The sequence below is a fragment of the Rattus rattus genome, chromosome 5, assembly GCF_011064425.1.
Source record: "Rattus rattus isolate New Zealand chromosome 5, Rrattus_CSIRO_v1, whole genome shotgun sequence".
NCBI classification, from domain to species: Eukaryota; Metazoa; Chordata; class Mammalia; order Rodentia; family Muridae; genus Rattus; species Rattus rattus.
The window spans coordinates 124,872,803-124,887,480 of record NC_046158.1 but is presented as its reverse complement, the minus strand read 5'-3'; the positions used below and the strand labels follow the sequence as shown (position 1 = coordinate 124,887,480).

General features: G+C 42.4%; 2 protein-coding genes across 2 annotated transcripts in view; one reads left to right on the top strand and one right to left on the bottom strand.

The window, feature by feature from the left end:
• Slc24a3 (solute carrier family 24 member 3) overlaps window positions 1–14,678 on the bottom strand; it is a 407,093-nt gene that overhangs the window by 379,550 nt on the left and 12,865 nt on the right. The gene's annotated exons all lie outside the window — the stretch shown is intronic.
• LOC116902053 (pleiotropic regulator 1) lies at window positions 2,830–4,627 on the top strand. The gene has a single exon (XM_032904338.1). The coding sequence runs from the start codon at window positions 2,926–2,928 to the stop codon at window positions 4,468–4,470; it is 1,545 nt and encodes a 514-aa protein (XP_032760229.1). The 5' UTR covers window positions 2,830–2,925; the 3' UTR covers window positions 4,471–4,627.

The following is a 14,678-nucleotide window of genomic DNA, read 5'->3' as shown; positions in this document are numbered from 1 at the left end:
TGGGTGAGTGAACACCTGAGGTGTGTGATCACCTGTGGATTGTGATTTAGTAGATCGAGGTGGCTGGGACCTATAATCTGCATTTTTTTAGAATATTTACTTTAGGTGTGTGAGCGTTTCATCTGCACCAATGTCTGTACAACACATGTGTGCCTGATATGTGCGGAGGTCAGAAGAGGTTGTCATCAGGTCAGCTGGAACTAGAGTTAAGGATGGTTTCAAAGCACTAGGTGGGTGCTAAGAACTGAACCACTGTCCTCTGCAAGAGCAGCAAGTGTTGTTAACCACTGGGCCATCCCTCCCACCTAGGACCTGCACTTATAAAGCACTCCTGGGTACTGCTGGTACTGTTGGGCTAGTCACTGGACAAAATGGAGTAGCAGAATACCAGAAGGCTAAGGAAGGACCAAGCCACCTCGTTCAGCCCTTATCCATGTTAATTAATGGAATATTGACACTCTCAGGTCAAACACAGACCATGTGGCCCAGACATAAAGATCATATTCAGGGAGAGAGTGGGTGGAGCTCTGCAGTTAGGAAGTGGGAAGGACCAGGGTTACAATGCATCTGCCTGTTCTCATATTTCTGAGGAACTCAAGATGGATCTTGACAAGAGCAGGGACTGTGGACAATTTAAAGACAAACCTAGAAAGCAGTAGAAATGATAGCAAAAGAACATGGGTGGGGGCCCAGCACAGGATTATACAACAATACAGTAAATGTATCCTCAACAAAATCCATGGCTTCAGTGTACCGCTAGAGTGTCAATCCACATTTGTCTGTGTGATCCAGAAGACAGGAATGGAAAGAGTCTGCTTTAGAAAGATATGGATCAATGCTTATCTCTTTGTAAAGGCTGTGTGCTTTGAAGAGATGCTATATTTCATCCATTCAACTACATTCAATGAACATTCATTGAGCTCTTCCACATACAAGGAGCCGCACTATCAACAGCAGCCACTTAAGGAGAAATGATGTCTCCAGGATGCTGGATAAATGAGATGTTTAAGTCAGAATGCGGGCTCCTTAATAGTGAAATAAAGCCACTAGTGAAGTCTGCTTACTATTTTTCCATCATGTGTTGCAAATGACATCGCTAATTTGGGTCACTTTAATAACAAATAGCTCAATAAACCAAGGATAAAAATCCATCTTAAGAGGTCCTCACCCAAATGCATGACAGGGAAGCTTGTGGTGATCTGTCTTTCCAGCATCTGCTCCCTGATGGCAACACAGATGTCACCTGACCCCCAGCCAGTGTCTTGGAAACTGCAAAAGCTATAGTTTGACTCTGGATTTTCATAGCACAATGCAGAGCAAAATAAAAGTTACATGTTTATTTTTTCCCTAAGTTTATAATGAAGCCAAGCTGGGTCTAAGTTGACACATTCTTTTTGCAAGGATGATATGAACAATATTCATAAATGGGGGCTTAGAGGACTGAAAAGCCACAGAGTTGGTAACACCAGTGTTGGCCAATAAATCTTTGAGAGGCCTTTGCCTTCTACAGTATCTGTATCAATTCATTCGAAAAACTCACAGCAATGAAGTCAGATACCATTAATATGACATATCATTGTCAGAAAACTCACTCTTCTCTAACCTTTTCTAAGGTTCATCCCATAGTTAGTACCTCAGTGTCATATAAACACTAACTCAGTGTTGGAAAATAAAGATGGATAACTCCATTTTTTAAATGCCTTTGTTTCCATTAAATCAAGCACATGAAAATGTGCTTGATGGGGTTGGGGATTTAGCTCAGTGGTAGAGCACTTGCCTAGCAAGCGCAAGGCCCTGAGTTCAGTCCCCAGCTCCGAAAAAAAGAAAAGAAAAAAAAAAAAAGAAAGAAAATGTGCTTGCAAGCACTAGTGCATGCATGAAATTGTAGATGGTACCAATTTTATATTATCATACATATAAATATACACACATATATGTGTGTATGCATGCATATATTACATGTAGGAGAACATAGTTTATAAATTAAGTATGCTAAGCTATAAAGAACAATTACTAATAAAAATAATTACAGTGATATAATAAAAACAGGACTATGTTCTCTCAAATATCACCGCTCAACATACAATTTTTCCACAAGTCAGGATTTCTCACCTTTTCATTTAAATGATACAACTTCTGCCAGCATAGCTGAATTGCTAGTACCACACCACTCGTGTTTGGGGAACATTACTACATGAAACACTTGGAACGAAGACAAACATTTCGATATTATGACAGTCAATCTGATTCCTGAGACTAGGTGACTAAGTGACTATGGGGAAGGGAGCATATACAGCATGGGTACATACATTAGACACAGGGGTGAATCATGTGTAGGATATCTCACTGAAGAAGAGAGCAGATGGCTATGTTGTCACACTGATGCTTAGAACACCACATAATTTCAAAATTATAAATTTTTGAAATTTCCCATTTGATATTTTCAGAATTCAGTTAATCATAGGTAACTGAAGTCACTCATGTTGAAACCATGGCTGATGGACTATTATATTTCTTTGATGAGTTAAGCAAGCCAGCATCTGTTTGGGCAAAACAGACAAATGGTTAGCTCTGAGGTTCCAGGGCTTTATGCTGGGTGCATCTGAGGTTTTGACTGGCTGTCCACAGTGAGACATTTCAGAGAATCTTAATCTGGATCTGGAAGCATGTGGAAGTCTATGTCCTAGACAGGAAACATGGATTCACGTCCTCCTGGATAGGCTCCCTAGACATGTTTTACAGAATCCTGGATTCCTGAGGGGTTAACAGAGATTAACAGAAAGATGTTCCATTGGTTTGGGAAAGGGAAACTTAAAAGGATCAGACAGGAATCTCCGGAAGGAGCTGCAGAATAGTGGCGGCGATTTCTGCGTCGAGCATTTGGAGTTTCTTCGCTGCTGAACGGGTAGACTAAACGGCGGCGACATGGTGGAGGAGGTACAGAAGCATTCTGTGCACACACTAGTGTTCAGGTCATTGAAGAGGACCCATGACATGTTTGTGGCTGATAATGGAAAACCTGTGCCTTTGGATGAAGAGAGTCACAAGCGGAAAATGGCAATCAAGCTTCGTAATGAGTATGGCCCTGTGCTGCATATGCCTACTTCAAAAGAGAATCTTAAGGAGAAGGGACCTCAGAACGCACCAGACTCATATCCTCATAAGCAGTATCCTGCCAATCAAGGACAAGATGTTGAATATTTGGTGACAGGTACACATCCATATCCACCAGGACCTGGTGTTGCCTTGACTGCTGATACTAAGATCCAAAGAATGCCAAGCGAGTCAGCCGCACAGTCCTTAGCTGTGGCGTTACCGTCTCAGACCAGAGTTGATGCAAATCGGACTGCGCCTGCTGGAAGTGAGTACCGACACCCAGGGGCTTCTGACCGTTCCCAGCCCACAGCAATGAATTCTATGATTATGGAGACCGGCAATACCAAGAACTCTGCATTAATGGCTAAAAAAGCCCCTACAATGCCCAAACCCCAGTGGCACCCACCGTGGAAACTCTACAGGGTTATCAGTGGGCATCTTGGCTGGGTTCGGTGTATTGCTGTGGAACCTGGAAATCAGTGGTTCGTTACTGGATCTGCTGACAGAACTATAAAGATTTGGGACTTGGCCAGTGGCAAATTAAAGCTGTCATTGACTGGCCACATCAGCACAGTGCGCGGTGTGATTGTGAGCACGAGGAGCCCTTACTTGTTCTCTTGTGGAGAAGACAAACAAGTGAAGTGCTGGGATCTTGAATATAACAAGGTTATACGGCACTATCATGGCCATCTAAGTGCAGTGTATGGTCTGGATTTGCATCCAACAATCGATGTCCTGGTCACTTGTAGTCGAGATTCTACTGCTCGGATCTGGGATGTGAGAACTAAAGCCAGTGTGCACACTTTGTCTGGACACACAAATGCAGTTGCTACCGTGAGATGCCAAGCTGCAGAGCCACAAATTATTACTGGAAGTCACGATACCACAATACGATTATGGGATCTGGTGGCTGGAAAGACACGAGTCACATTGACGAATCATAAGAAGTCAGTCAGGGCTGTGGTCTTACATCCACTACATTACACATTTGCATCTGGTTCTCCAGATAACATAAAGCAGTGGAAATTCCCTGATGGAGGCTTCATTCAGAATCTCTCTGGGCACAATGCAATTATTAACACGCTGGCAGTCAATACGGATGGAGTACTTGTATCTGGAGCTGACAATGGCACTATGCACCTTTGGGACTGGAGAACTGGCTATAATTTTCAGCGCGTTCATGCTGCTGTACAGCCTGGGTCTTTGGACAGTGAATCAGGAATATTCGCTTGTGCTTTTGATCGGTCAGAAAGTCGGTTACTAACAGCTGAAGCTGATAAAACCATTAAAGTTTACAGAGAGGATGAGACTGCAACAGAAGAAACTCACCCAGTCAGCTGGAAACCAGAAATTATCAAGAGAAAAAGATTTTAGTGTCCTCATGGCTGTCCTGTTCATAGCTTGGTGTTGCTGAGGATGTCCAGTCATTCATGGATGCTCACTTGCAGAAAACATGGCTGCTTTGTATTTTACAATAAACTGCTCCCCATGGCCCTCAAAAAAAAAAAAAAAAAAAAAAAAAAAAAAAAAAGGATCAGACAGATCTGTCACTGTGGCTCTCAGAAGCTTTGAAAGTGAAATGGCATCAGATCTCTCACAAGACATGTTGGCCTGTGTCCTCTAAGCAGAGTGAATGATAGAAGTCCTCCCACCCCTGGCTTTATCCAAAGTTATTTCTAAATGAAATACATTTCCAGTGTCTACCTCCACATCTACCTTTTCTGTCAGGTGTTATTAGTTATTTAATTCAAAGTCAATGAATCTTTGGACAGGATCCTTCTGACAGCTAAACACAAATGGGTCTTGATCCAAGAATCTGCCCTCCACTGTCGCCAATGCATTGTAGCTCATGGGGCTTATAAATGCTGAGATTTCAAATAGGTCCTACCTATAACAACGGTCATTTATGGTCATTATGCTGTTCACTCACTCACTCATTCATTCATTCATTCATTCATTCACCAAATATCTCACTAGAACCTATCTCATGCCAAGGTCTGGTCTAGGCCCTGGGAGGGGTTGGGGAAAAGGATACATGCTAGACAAAGGTTCAACTCTCAAAGGACTTTCTACCTGGATAGCTCTGTACAAAAAGTTTTACAAACAAGATGTCTGTTTTGCCTAAATTTTATCCTTCTTCCCCATGTGAGTTTTCCCATCTATTTGGGGACATTTTTATGTATCTTCTTAAAAAAATAAAATCATTCCCTTCACACTAGCAGGGGCATTAATGAATCATCTACTTCATTGGTGTGTTTCATACACAAAATACACGCTTCAGAGGAGAGGGTCCCCAAAGTATTGCAGATACACTGGGCACTATTCAATATTAGGCACAATTATAAATGCTACCTCATTTGTTCTTTAGAGTAACCTCACTTCTAAACAAGAAGGCCATGTAATTGAGTCATGGACAAGGTAGTACCAAAAGTAGTCTAGGAATGCCACCTTACTGTGGTTTCTCTGCCACAGTGTTCTTTCAATTCTTCTCCATGAACTACACCTCAGTTCAAGGAACACCTTCATCAGAGGTTTGGAAGTCTTCTGGTCCTTGGAAGAAGCCTTCGCTCTAAGAAGAAAGATTAGTCAAGGGTCCTTAGAAAAGAACTCATGGGCACAATTGCTATGCAGTGTCCTATGAGACTTAAGCCATATTAATACATATATCAAGAGTAAGGGCCATAAAGTGGTCTAAGTGATCCCCAAAACAATATAGGCTATTCCAGGGCACTCAATTGCCACCCCAGAACTTGAAAGGAAATCCTATTGCTGAAGAAATCATGTACTACAATATAAGTCATGGAAGAGTTGAGCTCCCAACTATCCTATCTTTCCTGAGGACTCCCTTTTCAGTGTATCTGAATGTGATACACTGCAAACAGACAAAATCAATCAATAGCCTATCCCACTGTAAAGCCTAAGAATCATTACAATGCCTGGTCCTGCAAGATATTTCCACTAGTGCAATAGTGAAATATATATCTTGTGGGTAGCCAAAGGCTATCTGATTGGACTTAAAAGCCCACTCATTAGGATGGAATTCATGCCTGTTATTGGAAACCTAGGCAACTACCATTGGCTGGAGAGGCTATGGTCCCTAGAAATGAACCTACTACTGTCATTTTCAGGAACCCAAATAATTCCTAGCTGTACTCTAAATATTTATTCTTATACACATAGATAAGTATAGTTCTCACCCCTTATCAAAGAAGCTTCTTTCAGAAGCAGATGGTGACTATGTGAAGAGGTCTTCAACGGATCAAACTGCAGAGAACAAGTGAACTCAGAGTATGCAATCCCAACTATTACCTACGATGCAATGCCTATACCCAAGGCTCGAGTAACATCTTAGAAGAAGGGGAGAAACACTATAAGAGCCAGAGGACCAGGATATCTGCTACTAGATAATGTCTTCTATACATGGCAGAGAAGCTGCCCTATTGAAATCTTAACAATATGGTCACGTAAACCAGGCCCATTGATGAAGAGCTAAAGGCAAACAATGACTGTCCAGAGAGGGAAAATTCATTTTCTCCAGGAATGGATCCCTAGATAGGCTATCCAGTCTCAAGTAGTCATCCCTAAACACATTTACACTAAATGAACAATACAGGTGCCCCCCCCCCTCTCTCTCTCTCTCTCTCTCTCTCTCTCTCTCTATATATATATATATATATATATATATATATATATATAGTGTGTGTGTGTTTATATAAAACAATAATAATTGAAGAAGAGGTTATGAATTTGATAAGGAGGCAAGGGAGAGTGGGAAGAGTTGGAGGGGTAAGAAGGAAGGTTAAAAATTATGTAAATACAGTACTCATGTATACAATTCTTACAAGAATAGAAAATTGAAACAGAGAAGACAAAGAATGGGGTTCAAGGAAGAGCAGCACCCCAAGTTGTAGTTTCTAGTATGCCACCACTTTCTACAAACCCTTTACTCTCTAAATGGCTTGTGTAGCAGCACCTTGCTTTGAGTGTTAAGATGGTATTCAAAAAAGTCAGAAGCTAAACGATCTCGGGAATTATGCTGGACTTGGGATCCTAACTAGGCCCACATTTTAAAGGGTTGTGATGCTATAGGTGGTGGGATCTCTAGGAAGTCAGGCATAGTTAGCTACAGTTAGGTCATAGAGGAACGTCTTAGAATGGATGTTAAGACCCTGGCCTCCATTCTCACTTTCACTGTTTTCTAATTACTGTGTTGGAAGTCTCCCTACTAATGAGCTCTACTTCATTATAGGCACACAGTCAACAAAGCCAACTGAAAAGAGACTGAAATTTCTGAAATGGTGAGCCAAAATAAATCTTTCTTTCCTTTAAAAACCTCTGCCATTGTTTTTGGGTTTTCTTTTCCTTTTTAAAAATTATTTAGTGTATATATATATATATATATATATATATATATATTTTGACTTCATATACATCTGCATACCAGAAGAGGACATCAGATCCCATTACAGATGGTTATGAGCTACCATGTGGTTGCTGGGAATTGAACTCAGGACCTCTGGAAGAGCAGCCAGTGCTCTTAACCACTGAGCCATCTCTCCAGCCTCCATTTTCTTTCTTATAAGTTGATTATCTCAGATATTTTGTTACAGTAACAAAAAAAAACTGATTGACACAAATAAGAGTTTCAGAATTGGTCAACAAAACCTATCATCTTCTCAAGTGTTCTCATGGGCATGGCTAGTATTTCTCCCAGAAAATCTAAGAACACCAGGAAGGCCTGAAAGTAGAATGGAAAATAGAAAAGAAAAGATGAAAACAAAAAACCAAAACAACCGAAAATCCACCCATGGGAAAAGAATACAATTCTGTAGAGAGAAATGTGACATTTAAGAGTTACTGACTCAATGGGGCCCAAGGGACCATGCTTTTCCAGGGATGTGATAGCCTCTGGTCATGTTGATCTTCAACAGAAAGCTGCTAACAGCTCACACACATCATACGTGAACAAACAACTACAGCCAGCCAACTAGAAGATGTAAATTTAGAAACACAAACTGTCGCTTTGCTTTCAAAAATAAAGGGGGGAAAGTCAGTTCTTACAACGCAGATGGGGCCAAAATATTCTGGCCCAGGTTTGTTTGCTGTGTGTAGGTTAATCTAATCATTCAGGCAGTGAACATGCCCACAAACAAACTCCCATCACTTCCTTCTCTCCTAGCCCATCTTCCCCCAAACGCTCCATTCATTTGTTGCTTTGGTAGCGAGCATTTCCTGAGACACTTCCTCCCTTGTAAAATGCTTTGTCATTAGCTTTAAGTTAAGGGATTTTCATTCTCATTTTCTTTCAAGAACAGAAAAGAAAGCACAAGAATGTACATCTGGAACCTCACTGTCTTCTTTCTCAGCTCTTTCAGGGTACACACAGTTATGTGGACCATTTAGGGCAGCTGGATGCTAGAGAACAGTAGAACTATGGTAGGGAGGCTCTTAGGGAATAAATGGGATTTCTGTTTACTATGTCACCAAAAAATTCTACAGTACTCCGGGGCAGGGACTAACATCTCTAGCCCCCCCCATGGTGTCATTGCAGACCCCAAAGAAGCCAAATTCCAGAAGAATGAGAAAATAAAATTGCCACAGCTTTCTTAATGGAGGACACAGTTCAGTCTAGTCATGACAGGATACTCGCTGCTCTTTTCAGATCTCTAGTGAAATGACTGCCCAGCAATGGCTAACAATTACTATTCACGTAGGATGTAACAGGCTCATGGGGGTAATAGCATCTTCCTTGTGACAACCTCAGGTAACAGGAAGTGGGTCCACAGTGTGGAGGGCCACATCTTGTATAATCCTAATGAAATTTTTAATGAAAAGGCCTACCAAGTCATGAATAGAAAATTAGACAGGTCTTGGCAGGGTGCCTGTAGAGGGACCCCAAGACAAACTTTCCAGTAAAACTTCCCAAGACAAACTTCCCAGCATGGTATGTGAGAAATTTTACTTTTGAGAACAGGTTGTACTCATAAACTCATAAACTCTACCTCCAGAGTAGGTAGAATGACAAGCCTGTACCACCATACCTCTCATAAACCATCTGTTTAGGAACACAAATTGCTTACACGGCAATTTCAATGAAATGGAACAGAGTCAGGTAGTTTAAAGAACATTAAAACCATCCCATGCCTTAGGAAAGTAAAAGGTTATCTTTAATGTTACAGGGCACCTTCTGAGAAGCATAAATCTTAGCTATTTTTAAGTGCTAAATTTTAAAGAGAAATGAGAGAAGACATGATTGGTCCCTTTTAGTGATAACTGATTTTAAATCTCCACTCAGGGCTGGAGAGATGGCTCAGTGGTTAAGAGCACTGACTGTTCTTCCAGAGGTCCTGAGTTCAATTCCCAGCAACCACATGGTGGCTCACAACCATCTGTAATGGGATCTGATGCTCTCTTCTGGTGTGTCTGAAGACAACTACAGTGTACTCATATACATAAAATAAATAAATAATTCTTTAAGAAAAAACTTTGCTGAGTAAGGCATTGTATCTCAGTTTAAATGAGAAACAAAATAGATATTAACTCAAGACATCAATGGCCGCATCATGAAGGAGTTTGGAGACACTGTCCCTTTCAGCTACCTGTAGGTTCTATGAAGTACCAGATGTCCTGATGAATGCAATTCTCAAGTTTTTTATATGCAGGAAATCAGAAGTGGAAGCTTTGCCAGAGAATTGGTGACAATGCTGTCCGTATCAGGTGGTGACAACACGAAGGGGGAACTTGATACCATACACAGCCCCTGCTAAAACAGGAGTAAGCTTTTGACAGCATGTTTACACTCAACTCTTAGAGTGGTCACCTCCCTTCCTGTAAAGTTCAGGGGACATAGGGACCCCACTTTCACTTGTATTATTCCCTGAAGGGTGATCTTGTTAACAGTGATAAAGACCACCAGCCCAAGATGGGAAGGGTGGCCTTGTTCTCTGGCTGCACAACTGCATTCAGACCTTAGGTAGGTTGCTTACCTGTTTGGTCTAAATCTTCTCACTTGACAACTCAGGATGATGATAATGTTAGTGCCCACAGCTAAAAACAGACACCCACCCTCATACGGACTGCTGGACTACATGTAAATAAGATACATATCAGGAATAAAATGTGCCAGGCTTTGTACATAGAGCTCTGCTCCAACATGAGGGCAGAATCACAGCATGCTAATGTTAACGAAGCAAGACAACATTTACATTCATTTGGAAATGACATCAAAATCAGTTGTCACTTATGCAAACATTCACATGAGGTTAAACACATGCTAGGTGCCTTCAAAAAGAGAGGATGGTTTCTTCTTAAGGTCAAGCATCTGGGCAATTAAGTATAAAGGATAAAAATTTGGACTGAAGAGTTTCGTTTCTTGAAAGTAGAAAAAGATTAAATACAGAGATCAATCTATAAATCCAAACCCCGAAGCTTTCTGAGTCCATAGGAAGCCATAAAGAGAGATTCCACACCTGACCTCTGACAGCTCAATACACATAACTTTGTTTAATGCACATATGATTTAAGACATCATATGAAATTATCTTCAGACATAATCAAAACCTGCATATGAACATAAATTATCTGCACCTTTAGCTGTGGCTTCCAACTCCAGGATATTTCATTTTGTATATGCAAATATTCCAAAAATAACCTAAGGTCAGAATCACTTCCAGTCCCAAGGCTCTATTAAATAAATGTCCAAATGTATTAATTCTGAGAGTAAATGCTTGGAAGTTTGTTATATTTCAGTAGGCTTTTGTTGTTGTTGTTGTTAGTTTGCTTCAATTAAAAAAAGAAAAGCTGCCACACAGAAATTTCACAGATTTGTTGATACAACCATTCATTCAGCAAAGTTTGTTTTTTCCCATTGACTGGTAAAAATCTATATCTTGAGGATGTAATACTGAGCAAAGCAGCCTGGTCCAGGTCTCATAGGCCACTGGGAAAAGTCAGAACTTGGAGAAATAATGCATCAGTACAAGACATTCCGTGGCACAGCTTAGCAAGGGGCGAGGTGTTAGGAAGGAGCACGTTAGGCATGACTGGGCTGTAAGACCGGCACTGCCCACCTCTCCACCGGTGCTGCTGGAATGTCAGACTCTGAGCACACACAGTACCAGAATTAAGGAGCCTCTGTAGGCAAGGGCACTTAGCACAGCCTTGGCTTCAAGGGGGGCAGGGAGAAGTGCCTGGTTCCCTTCCTCATCCTCAGACAGAACCCGTGGGCTTGAATGTCATTGCTGGAATGCAGAGTGTGCATCTGAAACAGCTCTAAGAACTGCTCATGGCTCCATCAGCTTCCAATTTTTCACATGCTGTTCAAACACAGCAGCAGGCTGATGTTTAAGGACTGAGAAGAGCATGAACATTCAGACATTTGAGCCAGAAGGCCACCAGGAAGGTGATGGTGTTGAGGACAGAAGGTGAGCAAAAAGGCAATGGTGTTTAGGGGTGGAGGCTCTCCAAACCATATCACAGTAAAGGGTAGCTGGAGGACAAACGCAAGGGAAGTGCAAACGAGGAAGAAATTGATGGCTGACATAAAAGATATACAAGCAGGAAAAGTTTAAGATGTATTCTACAAACTCAAAATGACACAGAGGCAGCTAACATTGGCTCTTCAAAAGGATGACAAAAGGGTGATCCGCGATAAATGGCCTCTGCAAAGAGGTAAGAAATGAACTTCCTGTCATTACAGTTATCCAAGGCCATGTGGTACAGCGCCTCAGGATGTGCTACAAATACAAAGGTAATGCCAGCACCATCTGGGCTACAGGGCCACAGGGATGCTTTACACCTGTGAGCTTTGAGAGTTTGTGACTCTAATGTATGTGGAGAGTGATCAAATCCCTGCGAAGGTGCGCCCCTCCTGCCCTGCCTGAGAGTTGCTCACTCATTCCTTAAAGTTAGCTTCTGCCGTTGCAGATTTCCTTTCTTGATGGAGTCGGACACTTCAGGACTGAACACAAGGAAATGTCAGAGAAGAAGACAGTATAAAGTATGAACCCAGCATGGCGTTCATAGAGGAAGAACTGAAAACTTGAAAGGGAAACCAAAGCTTCTGTTTCCTAAGAGCCGAGGTTTAGTTACAGAGGTTGTTGGTACGGCTGATATGACTTAGAGGTCAAGAGCATGTACTGTTTCTATAGAGGGCCTTGGCCCAGTATCCAGCATCTACATTGCTTCTCTCACAAACACCTGTAACTACAGCTCCAGGGGATCTGACATACTCTCCTGGCCTCCATAATCATGCCCAAACCCCAACAACGCAAACATAATTTTTAAAAATAAATTAGAGCAAATTTGGTCAGCAGAGCCCAGAGTCTGGAGTATGGTAAGTGGAGAACTGTGTGTCATAGCTGCTGTCACCATGGTGATCCAGTCTGTGGAGAGAAAGACAGCAACTGCTAACAGCCAAACACCAAACAGACCATTAATCTAATAATCCGTGTGGCAGAAACCTTATGTGTGCCTCTAAGTCACAAACAATGTAAAAAAAAAAAAATCTGGAGATTGAGTCACAGAAAGAGTATTAACCCTCCTGTCCCTTCTCCCCTAATGATGACTTCTGGGGAAACAGGAAGTGAACAGTCACTCGGCTGAAGGAGAGCGACAGGGGATGGGATCCTTTGTTGGCCATGGAGGTTCCTCGGCAGTTGTTCAGTGGACATAAGAGTGCATCAAACACTGTGGCTACAGAACAAACCAAATTGGCAGTGTCAAAGAACCCCAGTCCTGTTTCTTTATTCTCTTTTCTGGTTCTGGAGGTACCCGGAGCTCTTCTACACAACTCACACACAGGGTCTCTTCTGAAGTTGCTATCAGACATCTGCCATGGCTGGGTCATCTCCAGGAAGGGTCTTCACTCACATGTTTAGTTGTTGAGCCAGCTGGGACTGCTGACTGGAGAACTTGCATGTGGCTTTCCCTCACACCTTGGCTTCCTCCCAGCATGGTGGCCAGATTCCAAGATCAACTCATCCCAAGGAAGAGAGCCTAATAGGAGCTGCACTGCCTGGAATACTCAGATACAGAAGGTGCACAACCCCTGCCACAAATCACCCTGTAGACACGAGTCACAAGTCTCACTGGCTAGCTACATTCATGGAGGTACCCTGCAGGCCAGTCTGCGTTAGTGGGCATAACTGAAAGTAGCATGAGGTACAATCCTTCCCTGGAGACTGTACCTCTGAGGGATCCACACACCCCCTCCCAGCCCGGGGATCCTCTACTGTGCCAAGCTTTAGGCTGAAGAGCTTTTGCTAAGACAGTGTGTGCTCTGCCTTTGAAAATCTTTAGAAAGAGAAAAATCACAGAAGGGCTGAACAACAGGAGTGTAGGGCTCCTTACTTTAAACATACCAACGCTCTTTGAAAGATGCTTTAGTATGAAAGACAAATTCCATTTCACACCAGGCAGAGCCTGGTGAGAGATTAAAGTGTTGCCTGAAGATATGTATCCATTTGCTTTGAACTATTGAGCCAGAAAAGCCTGTGTGTGCCCCTGAAATCTCATACCTGCCAAGGGCCACGGGGTAGGCAGGGTGTCTGTAGCAATACTCTGTTCCTAACATAGATTCTGTCCTCAAGGAGTCTTCTCTTTGAGTGTATGTAAGTCCTAGGCTCAGGCCCCAAGAACACTTCTAGACATGACTTGCTTACTTTCGAGGATTGCAAAATAAAAATGTCTGCTCTGTTGACAGCTAATCCTCTCTTTTCTGACAGAGGAGCCTGAGGTAGGAGTCTCTTGTAGCTTCCATTTTTGCAATTTTGACAAGTTTGGGGCTTCCTCGGAAGTCCTCCCACATCTGACACAGGGACAGAGGTGGTAAAAGAGAGATGAGGAAGGTGGGGAAACACTTGAGGATTTTCATGAACCTTCCCCCCTTTCACAGACTTGAGTCTACTGCAAATTGTTTACTCCACCAGTGACTGAGCAAACACAGTACAAGGCTATGAAAACTAGAGGGGCAAAGCTGAGCTCCTGCCCTTAGAGAGACAAACGAGTAGGCACATTCAGAGGAAGGAGATGGAGCTCTACAAAATCTCTAGGATTGGGTGTGCTTCCTAGGCTACTGGGACATGGGCGGAGACTAAAGCAGCAGATGGCCAATGGTTGCTAGAACCCTATTCACCCTTAGCTCTTGAGAACACAGGGTCCAACTTTCAACTACCAGAACCTTTGTACTCCCTTCCCTCAAGGCATAACAATTAAAAGCTGGGCTCCCTCCCTCCTGGGTGAAAGAACCATAAGGTGTGCCTCCTCTGCTCTACCTGCAGAACTCACTTTTATAAGGACCTTAATCCCATTTCTGGCTTCTCCTTCCCTGTGGGCTAGGATTTTAGCATGTGAATTTAGGAAGGACATAAACATTAGGATGACGCCCCATTTCCTCTTCTGAGTACTCACAGGGATGCCTGTCTTTTGAATGCTACTTCAGTCAAATCACCCAAAAACAAGTGACCTGTGTCCCACAGACATAGAAGTTACTCACTTTCCATGTTTCTCCACTGCACATCACATCGGAACCTCAGGCTGACTTATTAAAATGAATTTAATTAATGCTGAATTAGAAGTAGCCA

What these genes read in the sequence shown, in the direction of transcription:
- LOC116902053 (XM_032904338.1), top strand. Translation starts at nt 2,926, where the DNA reads ATGGTGGAGGAGGTACAGAAGCATTCTGTGCACACACTAGTGTTCAGG.